Raw genomic sequence first — 26,747 nt, forward strand, 5'->3', positions numbered from 1 at the left:
ATTGAATTCGTGATATACACTATAAAACACACACACACACACACACACACACACACACACACACTACAAAGGAATTGTCCAAATGGAACATAAATCAGTATTTGTGATGCACATGTACAGGACAGTCAAATGCTTACAATTTCAGAAAAACAGGATAATTTATTCAAGGGAAAGAGCTACACAAATTGAGTACGTCCATAACGTATTGATCCACCTCTAGCCCTTATGGAGGCAGTTACACAGTTTGGCATAGATTGACAGAGTTGTTGGGTGTCCTTCTTAGGGATATCGTATCAAATTCTCTAAAACTAGCATGTTAGATTATCAAAATCCTGATATGGTTGGAGGGCCTTCCTCATAATGCTCCTAATCTGTTCCCACTGGGGAGACATCCTGTGACCTTGCTGGCTAAGGCAGAATTTGCTGTAAGCGTCTGCAGATGACAGCTAAAGAAGTCCTGCTATGAAAAGAAATGGCACCCTTGTTATTGAGCCACATGGTGGCTGACAATCAGGTTGGTACCTCACCATCATCTGAAGCATCTTCAGATACATCTTTGACAGTCATTGGCACTCATCACTGACAACAATTCTACTTCATTCACTGAGATTCTAGGCTGAAGATGAGTCTGGAGATGCACTGGACAACAGTGGGATACCAACCTGACTGTCACCTGTCATATGTCCTTTAATAGCAAATGGATTTGGCTGTTCATGGAGGGGGTAATGCTGCTCCAGGATAAATGTGCATCCACATGTGTGTAAAGTCACATAAAGTGCAACAGCCAAGTTCAAGTGGGAACAGCTTGAGCACCCACCCTACAGCCTGGACATGTCACCCTGTGAGTTCCTAAGGCTTGTGAAAAACTGGGATAGTTAGACTCAGGCCTCTGGTGGTTATTTTTGAATAAAGACTTCATTTATACCCACTATGTTAATCTGTATCCTTTCTTTTGAATGCTCCTCATAATATCACTGGTATACTTTCTTCCCTCTTAAAATTCTTGATATGGTTTTAACATATTCTGAGTATTCAAGGCATCTCTGTTATAAACAAAAAATAAGTTGGTGATGAAAATCAGCAACTATTTCACCTTCAATGTGCAGTATATGAGTCAGAACATTAGCTTCACACATGCTAGGTTTTGGTATTGGTGTGGCCTTTCTTACTTCACTTTCTGAACACAACATAACTGCAATTGAGATCTGAATTGTGGTGCATGAACCTGACAATAAAGGAAACAAATGTGTTAGAAGCTGTGGAAAATATCTTTATTTCATGTGCAGTTCTCAGATATTATTAGGAAAATATATCAAAACTAAAGAGAACATATTGGCTCTTGAGAAGATGTGGACCTCAACAGAAATTGTGCAAGAATGGAATTTTAATCAATGAAAGCAGTGCAAACATTGGGATAATGATGAATGGGGAGAGAAGAAATGAACATGATTTTATGAGTGCTGAAATAAAGGCAGTAGATACAAATTATATAAATAATGAGTGATACTGAAATTTTATGAGAGAATGTATAGGAGATACTTGAAGTGGTGGGTTTTGTAATGAATTTAAACATCTTATTATCTTCCATTTTTACAAAATACGGAAACATCAAAAATATCTTATGTGTAATTGACATGTACTCTATAAATGGCTTAAGTATTCAGAAACAACAGTCCCATACTTACCATATCAGATGACCTCATGTTTGATGCTGCCATCACAATGGCATTAGGTGGAGTGGCAACAGGCAACATGAAGGCGAATGAACAACACAGTACAGCTGGCATCATAAAATAGAGGGGATGGATCTCCATTGCCTTAGCCTGGAAAAGAAGAATGAATGTAACACACCGACTGCTTTTGGGGCCATTTTATGTGAAAAAAGCTGCCCTAAGCGAAAATAAAAAGGAATGTGCATGAATGAATTAATCAACCATTTGTCATCTCCATCATGAGATGGTGCGGCCATCTGTATTGATGGGGTATGCAAGCCTCCCCACCAACGGCAAGGTCCAAAGGTCCATGGTTCATGGAGGCCAAGCAAGGGGGGGGGGGGGGGGGATAAGTTATAGATGTAAAAGAGAGAGAGAGAGAGAGAGAGAGAGAGAGAGAGAGAGAGAGAGAGAGAGAGAGAGAGAGAACTGCTATAAAATATACAAATTTATCCACCTCAAATTTAATGAATTAAAATTAACAGGAAAGCAGCTGCTTTGAAATGAATTAATGAGTGAATACATAAATTAGGCTACTGATTTTTGACTGTATGAAACAGCTAGTTTTCCACCTTTATTACCAGTTTAATATCTATGTGACATCATTAATATGCAGGTACTTCACCAGTGACAGGGGCTACCACAGAAAGATAACTCTCTGACTAGCAACAGTGGCCTGGTGTGAGATTATACTCAACTGTGTCATTACTACATGTTACCTTTATTCCATCTCAGGGTAAAATATACAAATGTTTAGCACAGAAAAAACAGTTATCTAAATATTTGTTAATAGAAGCTTGTTTTATTGAATATTGCTACTTATTGCGCAGCTAATACTTATCAGCAATTACTACAATATCCCATGCAAAAAATAATGTTAAGAAGTTATGTTAAATAGGGGACACATATTTTGCAGAACATCAGGAAAGTTTAATATTGTTGTCATGTTCTGTAAAGTGAAAAAATCATTTAATGTTGTTTAGGAATTTATGTTCTGGGAAATAAGTGTAAGAGTGCCATACTCTGTCAGGAACTCTCCACAAGATATGCTGTTATCTTTTAAATTCAGTATTGTTTCTGCTTAATTTTGCATTAAATAACAGCACTGTCCCAGAAGATAATGTCATACAGGGTGTAGCACAGTTAATTGCTGATTTAGGAATGAAATAAAAAAATAATGAACACTTAGAAACTTACATTTTTATTTTTATCATATTGGACAATAATGGAAGTTTCTAACTACACGGTTTATTTGAACAGTATATCTGGCAGACTATCTTCACAATCCACATACTGCTACAGTCTTTTTCTGAAGTAATCATGCATTCTTTCAAACATGTCTTCAGCTATTCTTGCAGTTTCAGCCTCAATACTGTTCCGTGGGTCTTTCAGGGTGTGGGACAACTGTAATACACCTTTGATTTCAGGTAACCCCAAAGAAAAAAAAATCACATGGGGCTAAGTCCACTGATCATGCGGGCCAGTTGAGAACCCCCATATGAGAGATAAGCCTTCCAGGAAACATTTGCCTAAAAAAATTCATGGTTATGCCAGCTGTGAGTGCAGTGGCACTGTCTTGTTGAAATCAGGTATGCTGTAGTTGCATTGCCCTGAAAGCTGGCAGGAAGAATTGTTACAGTATGGTTAAGTAATGATACGAATCCACAGTTACAGCACGATGATTTTCCTGGAAAAAGTAATGGCCAATGATGCCTATTCATGCATCACACAGTGAAGTGGTCTGAGTGCAGGGGTCTCTGGTGAATTTGTCTTGGGTTTGTGTTGCTTCAGTACTGCACATTCTGTTTGTTTACACACCCACTGAGGTGAAAATGTGCCTCGTCAGGAAAGAACACAATTGTGTCACGGGATATCGTTGTAAGAGTGTCTTCACAAGATGTACTTCGTGTTACATTATCCCGTACTGACAACTGCTGGACCAGGGACATTTTATACAGGTGACTATTCAGTTCTCTCCAGAACATCTTGAAATGCCAAGAAAAAGTGCATGTTTCCGAGTTGAGTGTTTTGGAGATTGCAGTACTGCTGTTCTAACTCGTTTGACATTTTGTGGTGTTGTAACGCTTCTCTTGGGTTCTATTCATACAGATGAAGCATCCCCTGCTGTTCTGAATGCATTTACCAAATTTAAAATTGATTGCTTTCGGGAACACGTCCATGAGGGGATACAGCAAATTGCAAATGAAAAGCATGCTGCACTGCAATGATCAAGTGGGAATTCGAGAAATCCACTTCAACACAAAATGAGCGCGCCTCATGTGTCCACTGCATTATCGCAACTGAACAATTGAATACAAACTTCCCATTGGTCACTATAAACCACACCCACTCTCCCCTCTATTCAACCAACAGTGTCGCCACAACTTGAATTCTAGAAAAGCAATTTACTGTGCTCCCCCCTGTATAACAACAGTGAGTAAAAAATAAAGAAAAGCTAAGACATTAACTAAAAAAAATAAAAAATTGGCAGGTTCTACTACGCAGCTTCAAGGGTGCGTTGAAGCAGAATTTATCTCTTGTCAGTACTGAGAGAGTATTCTTATCAGAATTATATGAATCTAAGAAGCACAAACAATCAATTTTTAATCATATTTAAAAACTGTAAAAAGGTTTTTCTTCCTCACCATTTCTGCAAGTACAGGTGTAACAATATTAGCAATTGCAGTATTTGATGAGACTTCCGTGAGAAAAGTTGTGGCTGTGCAAACTATAATGAGAATCACTTCTCGTGGGAGAACTTCAAGTGCAACCAATGTTTCGCCAAGTAACTGATTTAGTCCAGATGCCTTAGTGCCAGCTGCCATTGCAAATCCTCCACCTGTTAACAGACACATTATAAAATATTCTCAAAATTTTATGGCTTATACTTAAAAAATTGGAGGGAAAACAGACACAGTTTCAAGTGCAAAAAGCATGATGAATGCCAAGTATTTACAGTACATGGGGAGTGAGTAGAGGTTTTTCTCTACTGAAATTACTCAAAGAGAAACACACTTCCGACAGACACTATAGCACAGCCAAGTGTCAGGAGACAGTGGTCATATGTGTGCGAGGTGCACTTGTGAGAATGTATGTGTGTTTCCTAGGTTGGAAGAAGGATTTTTAAGCTTTTGACAAAAATGTTTAGCAGTGTTTTTCACTGTACCTGTCTGTGACTCAACCTCTCCACTGGTAGACACTGTAGTCTTTATGTCACGTATTGGTCCCAACTATATGAGCTTTTATGAATGGTGGTACCATGAACTACTGCAGTTTGGTTTGTTACAGTACAAATCTTAAAAATTGGCATGTTAAAGGTGTCAGTATTGTGGTCACAGATAGGCTGATACACAACCAAAACACTAGTAAATTGATTCCAGAAATAAAACTTGTCTGTAGATAGAAAGCTACTGACATACAAAACTTTTTTTTTGACTAAGTAGCAGCAGTTAAAAGTTTTCTCAGTCTCATTAAACAGTGTAATTTGCAATTTTCAGGAAACACTAGTCAATTCATGTAAGAAATCCTTCCTAATGATGTATTGTTATCAACAACATACTTTCCAAATATTTTCTTATTTCTTATGCTCAGTTTACATATGGTAAGCCCCAGTGGAAATATAAGCTGGTCACATTAATTAATATCTTGTGTAACCCTAATGCCACATTCTAGCATTTTCACACGAAAAAAGGAATTACGCAGAAATAGGCTACATTCAACAGTTCAGACAATAATGGAAACATCCAAACAAACACAATTTCTACAGTACTTGGCCGTGTCTAAACAGCTGTTTGGCTGTAACTGATTGCAGAATAAATGTGTCCACTAATTAATAAATGTAAGAGATGAGCTCATCAAAGGTCTGACATTTCAACAAATGTGTTTCTCATTTTTTCCACTTTTGTGAAAATCAAAATGTTGGGCACTTAAATGAGACCTCTTGGCTGGAAACACAAAAGCATTTTATAATCTCAATTCATTCCTAGAGAAAATGAGATGAAACATATTGATCATTTCTGAGTAAATTTTGTACCATTTTCATTTGTTTAGCACTTTGTTGCACAAAATGTTATTGCGAAGGAAATACTGCTCACATTTGCTAGTTTAAAACTTGGTAATGTTAGATGACTGACAGAACTCAGCAGTTGCAGAGGGATGGGAGGGGGAGACTTAGTCTTAAAAATGTTAATTACAAAAAGCTTAATTCCTGTTTTATAAGTTTATCATATTCATTAATCTTTAATGAAATTTATTATTATTATTATTATTATTATTTGCCACCAGCCATGAATGTTAATGTTACAATTTGCTTAAAAATATTTCTGTTGCTTGCTTTAAACATCATCAGTAAGGATGTTAACTGACATGTGACTGGAAATATCCTCAATGCACTGGAGGAGATGCCACAAGGATATTCAAGTCCTGATTTCCACAATATGTTTTTGTGACATAGAAACTTTACCAATTCACATTCCATTACTACCAATATTACTTCTTTTTGAGATTCAAATTTTACTGCCATGTACTGTCTTTTGTGTCTACAGACAATGCTATGCACATGTTTTCAAGTCAGTTTATCTGTGCTTCTTAATTCTGTGTTATTCCCCATGTCGCGAGTTATGAATAAAATTGTCCTATGATTAAGTGTCATACCTATCTAGTCAAACTACATCCCAAAAGCTTAGGCAATCAGAAAAATCTAATTTTTTTATTATAAGAAAACCCAAACTCATAAGCTTAAAAGTGTGGAAATTAACAAGTATTTTTACATGATAAATTTGCACATCTGTCTACTGCACACAAAGTTTGACTAGAAGCACTGCCACATGATAATTGTAACATATGGAGAATGCAAGTTGAAGTGCTACTCGTCACATGCAACACTTGAAGCTGTGTATCTGGAGACTTACTGCAACCAGTAGCAGCTAATACATGTGAAGTGTTCTACGCTGCAAATTATGGCTAGTGGCAGACAAAAAAGCAATGCCACTGAGTTGAAGCAAGTACAGAACTGCACTATATCACATTATGTATGCCTTAAACCTTAATCAATCTATGCATCCAAAGGACTAATCTACAAAGCAATACTGCTCAAATGTCTCACACTTCACAAAATGCAACCTACTAATGATGTGGCACAACATCTTACTAAATTCTTTGATGCTGTGGACAAGTTACAAGCAGTAGATGTCAACATAAATGGTGACCTATAGTTAATAATGCTGCTCTACAGTCTTCCAAATAGCTATGACAATTTTAGATTTGCAACTGAATGCCATGACAATCTGCCAGATGTCAAGATGCTGAAAGTAAAAATCTTGGAAGAACATAATGCAAGGATTCAGAAAGACAGTGAAAGTTTGAGTGCCACTGTAGTTATTAAAGTGGTGTAATGTTTTGTGAACAAGCCAAAAAGTGATGTGAGGGACAGCAACAAATGAGAGCAAGAAGAAACTAAATGTTCCAGCCTAAATAATGTCGACGAAGCTCATTGCTATTTCTCTATGAGTGAGCCTCTTCTGAAGTTTTGTGGCTTCAACATCATTTGGTGCATAGACAGTGGTTGCACATTGTGCTGATATTTTTGAGGGAATATCACACTTTTTTTTCGATCAACACTGCCTTCCTTCATGAACACTGTTCGATGTATGATCTTGTGGTAAGAATACTATAACATATGAAATAGCATGTAGTTAATGAGTTTCTTGGTTAATATTCATAAATGAAATAGGTTAAAATTATGTATAAGATGTACTGTGTGTAGTGTTTTTTGTGTTCTTATGTTCCATGTGTTCGAGAAACAATGCTGAAACCATGACAGTGGATTCGCAGCAGCATGGTAATGGCAGTTTTGAAAGTTGGTTGCTGTACGTGCTGAGCTGACAGCCATTCCATGCCAGAGGGTGAAATCCCTGGGACAGCAGATTCGACACAGAATAAATTATAACATTGTTAATATGAAAAAGAACTCGTTACTATTGTAATTGTGTTCAGTTCATGTCTGTATTCCATTGATGGCAGTCACTGAATGGAAATGTATACCATTCTATGTTTCATTGTGAATAAACCATCAATAAAGCAATGGAGAAGATAATTATTGTGAAGAGAAAAAACCTGCTGGTGAGGATTTTTATTTTGGAAAAGTGCTTGCTTGAAATTGGTTATCAAAACTGAATCTAGGTCCTATTCAGCTAATTAGGACAGATAAAGGGTTAAACAATATGCAACCAAAAAGATTGGAAAATCGAACAACTGCTATGTTTTTTTTTTTTTTTTTTTTTTTTTTTCTTAAAGATGTGAATAATTTGTTCTCATGATTGCGAGTGAGTTTTTTTTTAAAAACTGTGGGAAGAGTTAAAGTTAATCTGAAAATTCTTGACAGTTTTTAAAGTTTATTGAATGTTTAATAGTGAAAAGTGAAATATTTTGTCTCTTACAGACGCTATCTCTAGGAATCAGAAAGCTTACCTATGTAAGAAGAGGGTTGTTGTTGTTGTGGTCTTCAGTCCTGAGACTGGTTTGATGCAGCTCTCCATGCTAATCTATCCTGTGCAAGCTCCTTTATCTCCCAGTACCTACTGCAACCTACATACTTCTGAATCTGCTTAGTGTATTCATCTCTTGGTCTCCCTCTACGATTTTTACCCTCCACACTGCCCTTCAATGCTAAATTTGTGATCCCTTGATGCCTCAGGACATGTCCTACCAACCGGTCCCTTCCTCTAGTCAAGTTGTGCCACAAACTTCTCTTCTCCCCAATCCTATTTAATACCTCCTCATTAGTTATGTGATCCACCCACCTAATCTTCAACATTCTTCTGTAGCACTACAGTAAAGCTGCATGCCCTCGGGAAAAATTACGGCTGTAGTTTCTCCTTGCTTTCAGCCGTTCACAGTACGTTACAAGGCCAGATCAGTCAATCATCCAGACTGTTGCCCCTGCAACTATTGAAAAGGTTGCTGCTCCTCTTCAGGAACCACACGTTTGTCTGGCCTCTCAACAGATACCCCTCCGTTGTGGTTGCACCTACGGTACGGCTATCTGTATCGTTGAGGCACACAAGCCTCCCCACCAATGGCACGGTCCATGGTTCATGGGGAAGGAAGAAGAGGGAGGTTAAGAAATATATAATTAAGTTTTTAAATCACAGAGTGCAAAGTGGTATGGAAAGAAGTTAGCTGATACTATTATGGGGAAACAGAACAAAGACAAGTATCTAGCAGGATAACAGATCTATTGGAAAAGGATGGTATAACTAAAGAAAAGAAAGACCACTGACTGCTGTTCAAGAGGACATCCTATTGGTGCAGCCAAATTGGAGACAAGAGGTGGCGAATATGTGTCCCTGTGCATGCGCTACATAATCTAGTTACTTATGTACATGAAAGATACTGTCAGTTTGGTATAAAAAAGTGTCTGCAACATGTTAATAAATTCTACTATGAACATGGTATGGGCGGGGTTGTTGGATGCAACATCAGGCACTGCAAAATATGTCAGAAAGCAACAGATATAAGTACTCCATATAAATTTACACTATATCCGATAATACCTAAAGGAATGTGGGATCTCACTGGCATTGACTTTTATGGTCCATAATTGAATGTCTAAAGAACGATTAATCCGTTAAGCATCAGGTACCAAAAAGGTTACTATCTGGTAATAGTAGTCAGTTCTGTGGACAATTATGTAAAAAATTCTTGGATAATTATAATGTAAAACACGTGAAAATTCTGGTGTACCACCCATCCAGTAATCCAGAAAAGAGAATCATGAAATAAATCAGATGCCCTTGTACAATATACTTAACAAAGAACACAGCAAGTGGTCCAAAATAATTGGTGAATTTGCAACATTACTGAATGAACTACCATCCCTTAGCACAGGTTTATTACCTTTTGAAATCCTGGGCCAAAAGTTTATAGGGGAACCATCATTAGCTAAGTTATTATGGTCCCCAGGACACCAAATGCAAAAACATATATTAATGAAACAATTTACACGAAACCTTATTTCAAGGGCAAAAAGTTGGTTAAAGAGACATAAGGCTCAGGGATGTAGTTCAAAACTCAAGAGGAAAATCAGTAAATTTTGTTAAGATACAATGGTCGATGGGAAGTAATTGACAAGTCCTGTCCAAAAACATTGAAACTTAGAGATCTTTAGATAAGAAAGAGTAAAGGTTTGTACAATATAGAGCCTGTCAGAAAATACAATGTGAGTTGGTTAAACACACTGGAAGAAACTAACAACTTGACACTTCTAACTGTCAAAAGAGAGCAAGGAGGTAGACCAGACAATAAAGTATTTCAGTAAAAAAAAAAAAAAAAGAAGAAGAAGAAGAAGAAGAAGAAGAGAGAGAGAGAGAGAGAGAGAGAGGAGAGAGAGAGAGAGAAATAAATTAGAAGCTGGGGAAAAGCTAAGGACACAAGATGTATTAGAGCACTCTGTGTAAAACTGCATACTAAATTTTTTTAAAGGAAGGACTAACTTAACCCCAGATGTGAAGAATGTTCAGGAAAAGGTATACAAAGTAATCCAGATAACAATTCCAGCAAATAATTTAAACTCCTTGGGTATGAGAAATTACAAATAGCAATTTATATTCTGGTGAGCATTGGGGGTATAAAATAAGAGGTTCTGACTTAAAGGATAATGAATATGAAGGAGTTACTGTATTTATAGATTCGCTAAACAGTGCTGAAAGAAAGCATATACAGTAAGGCATATCCTACATATGACAAATGTCCAGGGACAAGTAACGATCAGTGGGGATAATGAAATTAGTCTCAAAAGATTCAATTTACTGATGAAAGGTGTGAACAATGAGGATTATTATTTTAATATAGAAATAAATGGAAGGATAGTCAGGGATAAGAGGATTTATAGGCATGAGTGGCCAAACCTTAAGAATAAAGTATTGTGGGAGAAGCTCCATCTCAGTGAGTAAGAATAATTGTTTTGCATACTACTCTCCTTCTCATTGGATAAGATAAAGGGATGCCTACTGCTGAGTATGCTACTTCAGGTCACGGTATGGTAAAATAGTGATATAGCAACAGTTTCTTAGTTTTAAAAGGAATATAACAAGGGTTAATATAAGTACTATTAAGCATGAAAGAAAACCAGAACAATCTAGAATTCATAGCCTTTAGTAGACTGGTATACAAGTTTCCATACTATAAAATTTCTTGGAAGATGATAGATGCTATTTAGTATGCCTAGAGATAATAATACAGTAAGAAAATAACAGGATTTTTATGGATCAAAGTATAGGTGAGATTATTTTATAATTAATACAGCCTTAGAAGGTTAGATATTGTGAGTAATTACAAATGCTTCACTGTTGCATTACTTGAGAACTGAAGCACTGATCTCAACTAAAGAAAGAAAATATAAGATTATTAGCTGAAAAGATATTGCAGTGACTGTAAACTTAAAAACTCAAACAGATGAAACGTCTGTACTGATAAGCTGGTTAGACAAAGACAATTAGATTCCTGCAAACAATTTAAAAAAAAGATTCATAAATAATGGTACACAACATATACGTAGAAACTTAATGCACTCTTTATATAAGGGGAACAAATTACAATTGTTAATATAATAAGGGGACGTTTGAACTAATAATGGACAGATGGAATTGTTGGACATAGAAAGGCTATTGAATGTATTAGTCATGCAAACAAAGTTGACACTTGGCATGCTAGTTGATACGAGCAGCTGTAAATGGGAAATACCTTTGCAGTCGCTTCCATCAGCCACCATGTCAAACGTTATTTTGTTTGCGTATGCAATATAGTACTATACCGAAAATGTACAATAATGATGATGCTAAAGAACTCATTGTGTATTAGTGAAAACTGAATTATGATGCAATCATATATCAAACCGCTAGAAGGTGTTGGGAGGTATGTGCTGATTTTCTTGAGTGAATATTGCACATTTTTTGCTGATCAGCACTGCCTTTCTTCAAGAACACTTTCTGATGTATGATCTTGCAGAAAGAATACTACAATATATGAAGTGGCATCTAATCAACGAGTTTCGTGGTTAATATTCATACATGTATTAGGTTAAAATTATGTAAAAGATGTACTGTGTGTAGTGTTTTTGTGTTCTTATATTCTATGTGTTCAAGGACGCTGAAACAACGATGGTGGACTTGCAGAAGCATGGAAATGGCAACTTTGGATGTAGGTCAATGTACGCGCCGAGCTGACAACCGTGCCATGCCAGAGGATGAAGTCCCTGGGCCAGCAGATTTGACATGGAATAAATTATAACATTGTCAGTATGAAAAAGAACTTGTTACTACTGTAGTTTTGTTCAGTTCATGTCTATATTCCATTGAAGTCAGTCACTGGATGGAAATGTATACCATACTATGTGTGATTGTGAAGAATTATCAATAAACGAATGGAGAAGAAAATTATTGTGAAAAGAAAAAAAAAACCTGCTGGTAAACATTTATGTTTTGGAAGTGTGCTTGAAGCTGGTTATCAAAACTGAATCAAGATCCTAATCAGCGAATAGGTTAGGTAAAGGGTTATATAATATGCAATCAAGACACACTGGATACACATATGACTGCTCCGGTTTTTTGCATAAAGATGTGATTAACTTGTTCTCATAATTGTGAATGAGTTAAAAATAAAAAATAAAATAAAAAATAAAAATAAAAGAAAACAGTGGGGATAGTTGAGGTTAATCTGAAAATTCTTGACAGTTTTTAAAGTTTATTGAAAGTTTAATAGTGAAAAGTGAAATACTTTGACAGATGCATTACATAAATCAGAATTATGCTTACACTGTTGGGCACTTTACTGTTTAGTAATGCTTGCAAGCATTTCTGGTTGTTTTGATAACAGATACTAACTGCAATATATCCAAATATGAAAAGTAGCAGGAAATTGTTATTTCCAACATGAATCTTTATAAGGGAGCACAAGCTATTAGTGCTTGTTTGTGATTTTTGAAAATATGAACAAGCAAGATATAGAGAACAAATTGGAGAAAAAGATAGATTGCTACTTACTGTAAAGAAGACAGGACAAGTTGCAGACAGGTGCAATTAAAAGACACTCACATGTAGCTTTCGGCCACAGCCTTCATCAGTAAAGACACACACACATGCACACACACACACACACACACACACACACACACACACACACACACACACACACACACAAAGCAAGCACACCTCATACACACATGACCGCCAACTCCAGCATCTCGGGCCAGAATGTATTGTGTGCTTGATTTTTTTTCTTTTGTCTGTGTGTGTATGTGTCTTTACTGATGAATGCTGTGGCCAAAGGCTACATATGAGTCCCTTTTAATTGTGCCTACCTGCAACTTGATGTGTCTTCTTTATGGCAAATAGAAATCTGTCTTTTCCTACATTGTTGATATCCCTATCTGGAGTTTCCATTGTTTGAAATATAGAGAATAATTCTTCAGAAGAGATGACATTAAATATCGGCCCATTCAATATAACTGATAACATGGTTGGGCTGATATGTGGATACATTTTGTGGCCAGTACATGTCCAGGTGTCTGCATGTCATAACATCACACATATTGAATGATCTAATAGTGTTGACACACATGACAGAAATGTGATAGAATGTATTGCTTGCAGACAACAGTGCTGTATAAGTAACCGCTAAAAATGACAAATGCATCACAACAACAGCCAGTGGCACCAACTCCATAATGCTGAGAAATATTTTAGATGTGCCAAAAGCCAGATCCAATCTCATTTCAGTGGCAAAGCTTGTGGACAATAACCGCACAGTGAGATTTCTAGTCATACAAGATAGTAATGGTGAAATCAAAATGATTGCAGACAGAGCTGGTAACTTGTTTTATTTACAAGAAAATAGCACAAACGTGCGTGACCTTGCCAAATTGAAAGTTATGAGAACTTGTATGCAAACCCTGCATGCTTGATTAGGGCATTTGAACCAGTTAGGTATAATCAAAAACGAATGTGACGGATCTGAAATTCAGTGAAGCTGATCTCGCTAGAATTGTCTCTGATGTATAAGGGCCAATGAGAGAAACATCTCAAGGTGGTGTGAAATTTTTGTGATCTTTGTAGATGATTACAGCAGATGGTGTCAAACCTATTTCTTTTGGCATAAAGAAGAAGTCGCCAAAAAATCTGTTGAATTCAAAAACCTAGTTGAAAATCACACTGGTCTTAAAATTAAATCCTTGTAGCCACACAACAGTATGGGATACTGCAATAAAAGAATTGCAGGAATACAGTGATGTCTCCATACCAAGTGTAGCAGAATGGTGTTGGTCGAAGTGGCTCATTGATGGTGTTTGACTTATAATTACTGACACTATTTTGGGCCAAAGCCATCAACATCACTAACTACATCCAAAATTGTTCCTTAATTAAAAGACTGTCTGATGGAACTCCACATGAGAACTTTCTGAAGAGAAAACCTGCTATATCTTTATGCATAACCTCCAAGCTAGGTACTACCTGCTTTTCTTTTCAACATACCTCTTACTCTTCCTTAAGGCATATGATGATATAAACCAAATGTAGTGAAAATATTTATTTCTATAATATTCTACTTCTAGGAAACTTGTTTTTCAGAAACATTAATGTGAAAACTGGGACTTTCCTGCCAAAACCAGTATGTATGGTCAGTCTACATTAATTAATGTGCATTTTTTTGTTACTGTTTCACATATTAGTAAGTACAATATTTTCCAAGAACAGGGTTCATCATCCTATAATTTCTTTTGGTATTTGGATAACAATTAAAAGCAAAAATAGGAGATATTCATTCAATTAGTACCCATGTTTTATTTTATACAATCAGTCAGGCATGCAACTAAGAACATGTAGAAATGAAAAATTTTGAGTTTTATTGAAACAATTAGGCAGGACTTTGTGAAACCACAATGAAAATTCCTAAATGGAATAATATGTAAAATAAAAGCAATCACCTATAATTGACTGATGCGTGGTGCATAGAAACAATCAGCAGAATGCAGTAGCTTCCATATTCTTGCTCTTGCACTCTTATGAGAAAGTTCTGGTACAAAACAGTAAGTTATAAATACTCTCAAAACATGTAAGAACTTGTCTTCAGTGTTTACTATATATTTCTTAAGTTTGTTGTTGCAGCATAAAATGTGTTCAGTATTGCTTTTGGGAATTTGCAGTTACTTACATTATTTTATTGAAACAAAATTTGTAAAAAGTGGGGAAAGCTGAAAGAAGAACTATGGAAAAAAAATAAATAACAATGGGTTTCTTAAAAGAAAAGGTGTTATCATCTGGAGTGAAGATGAAAAGTAAAGTGAATACATTTGTTATTTGTAAATGTTCCTTCCAGATTAAAATTATAAAGTGGAAAAGCAGTAACATCATTACTAAAAGTGCATATAAATTGTTTGTGAACAACAGTTTCTATGAAATGAACTCTGCAACATATATAGGTGATGACTGCATTAGTTGCGAAAGTGATACACATATGAAATGAAACATTTCATTAAAATCCTAATTCAGCAAAGAACATTGAGAGAGTTTTGGTTCTCACTCACATAATTTGTACAGCACATGAAGATGAGAGGGTTGTGTCAGATCGGTACTACTTTACTGAATTCTTTCTTTTACTAAATTCAGCAATTTAGTACCACATTGTTCTCCTTCTGGAGCATGACTTCCCAAATTGTTTATTTTAATAAAACCATTTATTATTTAATAAAAATAAAAAGTCTGATACTCATATGTGCTAGGGAGTTTTAAATGTAGTTACTTTCCTAACTATAGAAGTTATACTGTGACAAAATGCAGACCAAATCGTTCTTATTCCTCCAAGATATACTGAGAACAGTTACAAAGAATTTTCACCTGCATAATAGCAGTAAGAACCCCATTAAGTCAATTCAGAGCTGGGCAATGGCAGTTAATCTCAAACATTTAAAATCCAAAAGCAATCCACAAGGCAAATATTCTTTTGAGGAAAGCTTGACCATTGCAGACCACTCTGTAGAAAGCACAAAATTTTACCATTTCCTTTTAAGTAATACTGGAATTAATTTGCCCAAAGGACAAAATTTAGAGAACTGGCTCATAAATTAAAGTTTTAATGTGCACAATACAAGAAAAAACAGTCATTTTCAAATAAGAACATGTAAAACAAAACTGTATGCTGATATTGTCAAGTATTTGTTCAAAAAATTCCTTAACTTCATCCACAAAATTTAACCTTTTACTTATTGTGTATGGTCTCCTTCAAAATACTCTCCTCCACAACTGATACATTGCCCCCAAAACCATTTCCACTTCCAGAAATAATCTTTGTGTGCCTCTTGCTGGACCACATGAAGTGCCGTCTGCGAATTTTCTTTTGTCTTGTCTATCACTGCAAATCTTTGTCCTTTCAACAGGCTTTTCAGCTTTGGAAATAAAAAAAGTCTGCCGGGGTCAGGTGTGGGGAGTAAGGAGGATGAGCCAGCACAGTGATTTCATTTTTTGTGCAATAGTCATTCACCAACAGGAATGAATGGGCGGGTGTGTTATTGTGAGGCAAGAGCCATGAATTGTCTTGCCAAATTTCAGGCCATTTCCATCTCACATTTTCTTGCATGTGTTACAACACATCCCAATAGTACCGTCAATTTACAGTTTGTCCCTGTGGCATCAATGCATGATAAACTAACACTTTAAAAAAAAAACTTTTTTTTTGGGTCTTGTGGAATCTTTTCCAGCCCATTGTGAAGACTGAACCTTGGTTTCAACATCATAACCATAGATTCACATCTCATCACCAGTTATGATTCTCTTCAGGAACATCTCATTCTCATTTGCATGATCCAAAAGCTCTTCACAGATTGCAAGGTCCTGGTCCTGAAATGTTACATTCTTGTGTAACCTCTCAGACAGCCAGTCTTTGATTCGCATACACAGATTCATTGAAATTCCCGACATGAGCATCATTGGTAGGTATCGGAGGGTGTCCTGAATGAAGGTCATCTTTAACTTGTGTCTGTCCATTTTTAAACTATGTGAACCATTTGTAACACTGAGTATGGCTTAAGCTCTCATCACTGTAGGCTTTCTGCATCATTTGGTGTATCTCTGTAAAGATCTTTTTAAGTTTCACACAAAATTCAATGCAGTTGTGTTGCTCATGTAATTCTACCATCTAGAAATTTGCAAACTGTGTGACAAAATATTCCACTCAATAGAGCACTGAACAATAAGTAACAAACAAACAGCAATGAAACTTCTGGCAGTCTCACATTAAACACAGGACTTTCAGGTATGCCAACCATATTTTGCTCCAACACAACATTGGTGTGAAATTACGAATGTTCCGGAATTTTTTGAACAGACCTCATACATATGACAGCCTCCAACAAGAACTGAAACCAAGTGAGTTTTTGCAAGTTTTAATTACAAACTAAATCTTCTAGTTACAGAAATTGTCTTTATCCTGTTAAAGAGTTTATGGAGATTCAACTATAGACATTTGACATTCTTTTAAAATCTGATGTTGAAAAAAATCTGGCATATTAAATTCTAGTACCTTCACAATATGCAGCACTTAGGTATAACATATAGTTGCTTAGCTATGTATAACTCAATTCCTTCTTATAATGTTGTTACATTCCATCCTAGATTTTCCTTTTTTCTGATTTTTAACTCATTTGTAGACTCTCAATCATGGGGCTCCAGGTTTGATTTGCAGCCAGGCTGGGAATTTTCTCTGTTCAGACCTAGGTGCTCTCATTGTTGTTAACAAGTAAGTCACCAAAGTGGCATCAAATAGAAAGACTTGCATCAGCTGTCTACCATCACAGATGAGGTCTCCCAGCCAAAAATGCCATATGCAAATTTCACATTTCATTTATGCAATTCAGACACCAGAAAAATCAAATGACAGTCATTTTGTGTCACATATACTTACTGGAAATGTAGTTCAAATCTTGTACCACATAGTTTCAATAACTGTAGTGCTCAATTGTTATCTCGCAATTCACCCATTATTACTTCATCTAATTAGCATATCTCATATGTACAAGCATTTTATGAGAATAATCTAAGGGACAAAGCAAATGAATGAGTGAATGAATGAATGTAGAGAAATTCATGTAAGACAAAGATGCAAAAGCAAGTGTAAAAAACCAAAACACAATGAATTCAGAAGGTTGGCATGAAATCTTTTGAGTTCATTTTAGAAGGGAGTGGAGAAAAAGGATAAAAAGCTAGAATAAAGGATAATAGCATCCAACAGGAAGCCAAAGGGAAGTATCAAGATAAATGGAAAACATGAACATCAATGAATGAAGTGGTCCTGAAAGGGAAAAAAATAAAATACTGCTATTACTATTGCTTCTATTTTTCTCCTTCTCCTTCTTCTTCTTCAGTTCCAATAGTAGAATCAGTAGCAGTAGTAATAGTAGTAGAAGAAGAAGAAAAATAAATAATTGTAGTCTTTCGGAACACAGTTTATAATCTGAGTTCATTTTCTTAAGGAAGGAGTTCTGACTGCTGCCCAGAGTAACATGAAAGGGGACACGTGTTTAGCACATGTTAACTCAAAGCTGAACAAAACTCTTAAAGAGCCTGAAAAGTTGCACATATGAGTAGGCAATTATGAATGTATACTATGCACACTTTCATTCACAACTATAATACAGAATCATATAGCGAGAGAGGTGCGCAGTGGCTTCGGGAGGGCGACAGTTCAATCCCGCATCCGGCCATCCTGATTTAGATTTTCTGTGATTTCTTTAAATCGCTCCAGGAAAATGCCACTTTTACATTTTCTATTATCTTCCCTTATGTAACTGCCAGGCAGAGGCCATCTGTGTTTCCTGATACAGAACAAAGAGACTATCATAATATTTGTTGGTTCCTAAAGAATGTCAAATAAGATATTGTACCCATTTTAATTAAAGAGACCTTTGGAGAGAACAGAACCACGTGTATGAATATCAAGAGCTCAGATGGCAATCCAGTTCTAAGCAAAGAAGGGAAGGCAGAAAGGTGGAAGGAGTATATAGAAGGTTTATACAAGGGCGATGTACTTGAGGACAATATTATGGAAATGGAAGAGGATATAGATGAAGACGAAATGGGAGGTAAGATACTGCGTGAAGAGTTTGACAGAGCACTGAAAGACCTGAGTCGAAACAAGGCCCCCGGAGTAGACAACATTCCATTAGAACTACTGACGACCTTGGGAGAGCCAGTCATGACAAAACTCTACCAGCTGGTGAGCAAGATGTATGAGACAGGTGAAATACCCTCAGACTTCAAGAAGAATATAATAATTCCAATCCCAAAGAAAGCAGGTGCTGACAGATGTGAAAATTACCGAACTATCAGTTTAATAAGTCACACCTGCAAAATACTAACGTGAATTCTTTACAGACGAATGGAAAAACTGGTAGATGCGGACCTCGGGGAGGATCAGTTTGGATTCCGTTGAAATGATGGAACACGTGAGGCAATACTGACCTTACGACTTATCTTAGAAGAAAGATTAAGAAAAGGCAAACCTAAGTTTCTAGCATTTGTAGACTTAGAGAAAGCTTTTGACAATGTTGACTGAAATACTCTCTTTCAAATTCTGAAGATGGCAGGGGTAAAATACAGGGAGCGAAAGGCTATTTACAATTTGTACAGAAACCAGATGGCAGTCATAAGAGTCGAGGGGTATGAAAGGGAAGCAGTGGTTGGGAAAGGAGTGAGACAGGGTTGTAGCCTCTCCCCGATGTTATTCAATCTGTATATTGAGCAAGCAGTGAAGGAAACAAAAGAAAAATTTGGAGTAGGTATCAAAATTCATGGAGAAGAAATAAAAACTTTGAGGTTCACCGATGACATTGTAATTCTGTCAGAGACGGCAAAGGACTTGGAAGAGCAGTTGAACGGAATGGACAGTGTCTTGAAAGGAGGATATAAGATGAACATCAACAAAAGCAAAACGAGGATAATGGAATGTAGTCAAATTAAATCGGGTGATGCTGAGGGAATTAGATTAGGAAATGAGACACTTAAAGTAGTAAAGGAGTTTTGCTATTTAGGAAGTAAAATAACTGATGATGGTCGAAGTAGAGAGGATATAAAATGTAGACTGGCAATGGCAAGGAAAGCGTTTCTGAAGAAGAGAAATTTGTTAACATCGAATATAGATTTATGTATCAGGAAGTCGTTTCGGAAAGTATTTGTTTGGAGTGTAGCCATGTATGGAAGTGAAACATGGACGATAACTAGTTTGGACAAGAAGAGAATAGAAGCTTTCGAAATGTGGTGCTACAGAATAATGCTGAAGATTAGATGGGTAGATCACGTAACTAATGAGGAGGTATTGAATAGGATTGGGGAGAAGAGAAGTTTGTGGCACAACTTGACTAGAAGAAGGGATCGGTTGGTAGGACATGTTTTGAGGCATCAAGGGATCACAAATTTAGCATTGGAGGGCAGCGTGGAGGGTAAAAATTGTAGAGGGAGACCAAGAGATGAATACACTAAGCAGATTCAGAAGTATGTAGGTTGCAGTAGGTACTGGGAGATGAAGCAGATTGCACAGGATAGAGTAGCATGGAGAGCTGCATCAAACCAGTCTCAGGACTGAAGACAACAACAACAACAACAACAACAACCCATTTTTCTGTCAGCAGCATCAATTCAGTCAAGAAATACAAACTAATGCATCATAATGGAAGAACTCTTCAGAAAAACTGTAAGAACCCACAACTGTGACCAAGGCTAATTTAATGATATGTCGCCATTTGAAGATCACATTTACGGGCCACATTCATCCCCAGTATCAGTTTCATCAACAAGCTGCATGTCACTGTGAATGTATTACAAACATGCCATCCAAAGATACTGAACTGAACAGAATGGAGTTTGTAGCTGCTAGTGGGCTCTGCTGTGTCTGCTGATGAGCCGTATATTAGTCAACATGTTAAACATACCGTCACTACCCTGTATGTACAACTTGGAACCATCACACTGAAATTAATAAGGAAATTATTAAAATAAAATCAATTATTCACAAGATTGAACAAGACATCATGAAGGTAATCATAATTTTCCTGACTGACAAACATTAACAAGATATGTACAGTCAACTCTGTAACTCTATATTATAATCTATGAGAGATGTAAAGAGAGAGAGAGAGAGAGAGAGAGAGAGAGAGAGAGAGAGAGAGAGAGAAGAGAGAAGAGAGAGCGACAAGGACATAGCTAGAGTAGCATTCCATCCATTTAGTAAGAGAATTTTCTGGTAACAAGTAATAATAATATTTGTTTCAGTTCACTATTTATAAATTAAATGTGAAATTGTGTCATCTTACATAAGTGTGTACATGAATGCCCTTACATGTATTAATAAAAAGAAATACACTATAACTATAGGGTTGTCAAGTCCAATATTGTAGTATGCTGTACTGTCCATGAGACAATGGACAGATAATATATAAAGAAATGCTTAAGTAGTCTGGTCCAATCATTTTACTACATATAACAACTTTCTTACCAAGCAGCAAGACAAGTCCCCATGGAACCTTTTCATGCACAGCTTTCCAGTGAAGGAGCGCTGGAGATGCATCACCTGTGAATGCGAAAACACATATTTTAGTTATTTGTGTTTCCAGTCTGCACTACTTTTGTGTTGTCTGGGTGGGATAGTTTTATAGTTGCACCCAGCAAAAAATGTTTTAGACATTTTCTTGGTGAGCAGTATTGGTGAGTGATCTGTTTTCTACATTGAAATAGTTAACTGAATTGTATATATAACAACAATGGAAAACCCAGGTTGGAATACCAACAACATAAGGGAAAGATAGATTGCTACTCACCATAAAGGTGACATGTTGAGTTACAGACAGGCACAACAACAAGACACTTACACATTAGCTTTTGACCAAAGCCTTTGTCAGAAAAGGAAACACATACATATTCATTCACACAAGCAAGTATACATCATACACAAATGACCACAATCTCTAGTAGCTCAGATATGAATGCAAATGCCACATAGAATAGAGGGGGTGGGGAAGAGAAAGGAAAAGCACGATATAGATGGAGGAAAAAAGAGTGTAGCCTGACAGAGCATGCTGAGATTAGACTGCCAACAGGTGCAGTGTTGGAAGGCTTTAGGGCAGGGGGGGGGGGGGGGGGGGGGGGGAACGGGGAATGAAAAAGAAGAAGAGTAGGGAAGAGGAAAAAGACAGGTGGGTCTGTTGGTAGAGGGCAGCGTGCAAAGATGGTGAAAGACGAGAATAGGGAGGAGGGGGTAGAACAAAGGGGCTGGAAATTGTTGGTAGAAGGTATCGGGATAGTAGGTTACTGTAAGTTGAGGCGGGATAATTTCAGGAGTGAAGAATGTGTTGTAAGGATAACTCCCATCTGTTCATTTCAGAAAATATGGCGGTGGAGAGTAGGACCCTGCTGACTCATGTAGTGAAGTAGCCACTGAATTCAAGCATGTCATGTTCAGATGTATGTTGTGCCCCAGGGGGGGTTCTTTGCTCTTGGCCATAGTTTGGCAGTGGCCATTCATCCCAGTGGACAACTGGTTGGTAACCATATCAATATAAAAATCACTGCACAGTTTTATATATTGGTATGCTTCCAACCAGCTATCCACTAGGGAGAATGACCACTGCCAAACTATGGCCAGGAGCAAAGTAGACCACCCTTTGGCGCAACATGTAGCTGATGCTTGATTTGCTGCTTCACTACGCAACCTCCCTGGATCCTCCCCTCCACCAGTATCCTTTCTCAACTGCGCTGATTCGCATTCTTCGCTCCTGAAATTATCCCTGCCTTACCCTATGGTAAACACCTTCCACCCAGCAGTTTCCATCCCCTTTGTCCTATCACTTCCTCCCTATTCTTGTCTCCAACCCTCTTTGTATGTCACCGTCTGCCAATGCACCCACCAGCCTTCTTCCTTCCCCACTCCTCTCCTTTTTCACTCCCCATTTCCTCCTTGCTCCAAAGCCTTCCAACACTGCACCTGTTGGCAGTCTAGTCTCTACACACTCTATAAGAAAGCGCTCTTCTCTCTTTCCACATGTACCATGCTATTTCTTTCCCCCTCTCCACCCCCTTCAGACTGCTGCTTCCACTCTACATGACAGTTGCATTCCAGTCTGAGCTGCTGCAGTTGGTAGTCATGCGTTCATGAGGTGTTCTTGCTTGTGTGAATGAATATGTGTGTGTTTCCTTTTCTGTTGAAGGCTTTGGCCAAAAACTGATGTCTAAGTGTCTTTCTGTGGTGCCTGTCTGCAACTCAATATGTCATTCTTACAGTGAGTAGCAATCTATCTTTTCCTTATGCTGTTATATGTACACTGAGGTGACAGAAGTCATGGGATAGTGATATGCACATATACATTTGTACGAGGTATAAAAGTGAACGCATTGGTGGAGCTGCCATTTGTACTCAGGTGATTCATGTGAAAAGGTTTCTAACATTATTATGGCTACATGACAGGAACTAACAGACTTTGAATGTGGAGTGGTAGTTGGAGCTAGATGCATGGCATATTCCATTTCAAAACTTATTAGGGAACTCAATATTCCAAGAATCACAGTGTGCTGAGAATGCCAAATTTCAGGCATTATCTCTCATCATGGACAATGCAGTGCCCAACAGCCAACGTCTCGGAACAGCGGCATTTGCATAGAGTTGTCAGTGCTAATACACAAGCAATACTGCATGAACTGCATGAAAAAACTACAGAAATCAATGTGGTTACTCATCATAGAGTGGAAATGCTGATTCATAGATAGGCACGGCAAAAAGACTGTTACATTCCATCCTGGATTTTCCACTGTTTGAGAAATCAATAGGGAACATACGACTCAAGTATCCATTAGGACAGTAAAGCAAAATTTGGCGTTAATGGGCTGGGGCAGAAGATGACCAATGTTGTAAACAGCATGACTTCACCTGCAGTGCCTCACCTGGGCTTGTGGCCATATGGGTGGATCTCTGATTACTGGAAAACCATAACCTGGTCAGATGAGATCTGGTTTCAGTTGGTAAGAATTGATGGTAGGGTTCAAGTATGATGCAGACGCCATGAAGCCATGAAGCCATGAAGCCAAGCTGTCAACAAGACATTGTGCCAGCTGGTGGTGACTCCCTAATGGTATGGGCTGACTTTACAGGGAATGGACTGGATCCTCTGGTCCAACTGAACTGATCATTGATTGGAAATGGTTATGTTCAGCTACTTCTAGACCATTGACAGCCATTCATGCATTCCATGTTTCCAAACAATGATGGAATTTTTATGGATAGCAATGTGCCATGCCACCAGGCCACAACTGTTAGCAATTGGTTTGAAGAAATTTCTGTACAATTTAGGCCAATGATTTGGCCACTGAGATCACCCAACACGAATACCATCCAACATTTACGGAATATAATTGAGAGTTACGGTCATGCACAAAATTCTGTGTTGTCTACAGAGGCAGCATGGCTCAATATTTTTGCAGGGGACTTTCAACAACTTGAGTCCTTGTCATGTCAAGATGCTGCACTACACCAGCAAAAGAAGGTCCGACACGATATTGGGAGGTATCCCATGACTTTTGTCACTCACTATATAAGAGAATTGAATCACATCTAGTTTATAATTGAGAGGTAAGAGGAGGATTGACATGTGCCGTACTGACCACATACAAACCATGTTGCACATAAGAAGGAAATCAATAATCTTTTTTTCCCTCTAATCCTTGGAGTGTCCCATTTTCTCAGCCCTGGTTTCTAAAATATTGCCACAGTTTTAGCAGGTATCCATCCTACCTTTATTGAGTATTGTGAGAAGGAAAGCTGCTACTTGCCATATAGCGGAGACGCTGAGTCGCAGACAGGCACAGCAAAAAGACTTTCACTATCACTCATGCAAACGCTACTCACACACAGCCTCAGGCAACTGTGTGTGTGAGTTGCATTTGCATGAATGTGTGTGTGTGTGTGCGTGTGTGTGTGTGTGTGTGTGACCATTGTTGATAAAGGTCAATGGCTGAAAGCTTTAATTGTGAAAGTCTTTTTGCTGTGCCCTATCTGCATCCCAGCATCTCCCCTATATGGTGAGCAGCAACTTTCCTTCTCATAATATTGTTACATTCCATCCTGGATGTTCCATTGTTTGATTTTTCCTTTTATTCAGTTATATTAGGAAGAATAGAATGAGATTGCTATGAGGTGGGAATGTGTGTTAGACAAGAAAGTGGTAGGACAGTATTGACTGATGGGATATGAGGTGGTAGATGGATCTCAGCAGCAGTGATAAGGTGTCTACACTCCTGGAAATGGAAAAAAGAACACATTGACACCGGTGTGTCAGACCCACCATACTTGCTCCGGACACTGCGAGAGGGCTGTACAAGCTATGATCACACGCACGGCACAGCGGACACACCAGGAACCGCGGTGTTGGCCGTCGAATGGCGCTAGCTGCGCAGCATTTGTGCACCGCCGCCGTCAGTGTCAGCCAGTTTGCCGTGGCATACGGAGCTCCATCGCAGTCTTTAACACTGGTAGCATGCCGCGACAGCGTGGACGTGAACCGTATGTGCAGTTGACGGACTTTGAGCGAGGGCGTATAGTGGGCATGCGGGAGGCCGGGTGGACGTACCGCCGAATTGCTCAACACGTGGGGTGTGAGGTCTCCACAGTACATCGATGTTGTCGCCAGTGGTCGGTGGAAGGTGCACGTGTCCGTCGACCTGGGACCGGACCGCAGCGACGCACGGATGCACGCCAAGACCGTAGGATCCTACGCAGTGCCGTAGGGGACCGCACCACCACTTCCCAGCAAATTAGGGACACTGTTGCTCCTGGGGTATCGGCGAGGACCATTCGCAACCGTCTCCATGAAGCTGGGCTACGGTCCCGCACACCATTAGGCCGTCTTCCGCTCACGCCCCAACATCGTGCAGCCCGCCTCCAGTGGTGTCGCGACAGGCATGAATGGAGGGACGAATGGAGACGTGTCATCTTCAGCGATGAGAGTCGCTTCTGCCTTGGTGCCAATGATGGTCGAATGCGTGTTTAGCGCCGTGCAGGTGAGTGCCACAATCAGGACTGCATACGACCGAGGCACACAGAGCCAACACCCGGCATCATGGTGTGGGGAGCGATCTCCTACACTGGCCGTACACCTCTGGTGATCGTCGAGGGGACACTGAATAGTGCACGGTACATCCAAACCATCATCGAACCCATCGTTCTACCATTCCTAGACCGGCAAGGGAACTTGCTGTTCCAACAGGACAATGCACGTCCGCATGTATCCCGTGCCACCCAATATGCTCTAGAAGGCGTAAGTCAACTACCCTGGCCAGCAAGATCTCCGGATCTGTCCCCCATTGAGCATGTTTGGGACTGGATGAAGCGTCGTCTCATGCGGTCTGCACGTCCAGCACGAACGCTGGTCCAACTGAGGCGCCAGGTGGAAATGGCATGGCAAGCCATTCCACAGGACTACATCCAGCATCTCTAAGATCGTCTCCATGGGAGAATAGCAGCCTGCATTGCTGCGAAAGGTGGATATACACTGTACTAGTGCCAATATTGTGCATGCTCTGTTGTCTGTGTCTATGTGCCTGTGGTTCTGTCAGTGTGATCATGTGATGTATCTGACCTCAGGAATGTGTCAATAAAGTTTCCCCTTCCTGGGACAATGAATTCACGGTGTTCTTATTTCAATTTCCAGGAGTGTATTAACACTGGCAACACTGACATTACTGAGAGGATAGAGCAAATGATAAAAAACATGGGAGTACAAAGTTGGGATGGGGGAGGAATGGGATGGAAATTAAAAGACAGAAAAGAGCCAGGGAAAGAAAATGGGAAGTGGGTAAAATTGGGAAGGGAGGTTTAAGCCAGAAAGATAGTGGAAATGGAGTGTGTGCTGTAGTGACAGTTAGACTTGCACAGATCAGAGGAGATGGTGTTGTGTGATGGTATGGGGAGGGGGAATTTAATTATCATGAGTGATGAAAAAGCTGTAAA

The 26,747-nt window shown here is 38.5% G+C and overlaps 1 protein-coding gene across 1 annotated transcript in view; it reads right to left on the bottom strand.

Moving 5' to 3' along the window:
* Positions 1–26,747, bottom strand: part of LOC126285413 (protein I'm not dead yet-like) — a 230,934-nt gene that overhangs the window by 4,120 nt on the left and 200,067 nt on the right. Inside the window, exons 10-12 of the mRNA XM_049984775.1 lie at positions 21,249–21,323; positions 4,358–4,551; positions 1,686–1,823 (exon numbers count right to left, since the gene is read on the bottom strand). Of these exons, the coding sequence (XP_049840732.1) occupies positions 1,686–1,823; positions 4,358–4,551; positions 21,249–21,323 (407 nt within the window). The remainder of the gene's footprint in view (positions 1–1,685; positions 1,824–4,357; positions 4,552–21,248; positions 21,324–26,747) is intronic.

The sequence above is a fragment of the Schistocerca gregaria genome, chromosome 8 (assembly GCF_023897955.1).
Source record: "Schistocerca gregaria isolate iqSchGreg1 chromosome 8, iqSchGreg1.2, whole genome shotgun sequence".
Taxonomy (NCBI): domain Eukaryota; kingdom Metazoa; phylum Arthropoda; class Insecta; order Orthoptera; family Acrididae; genus Schistocerca; species Schistocerca gregaria.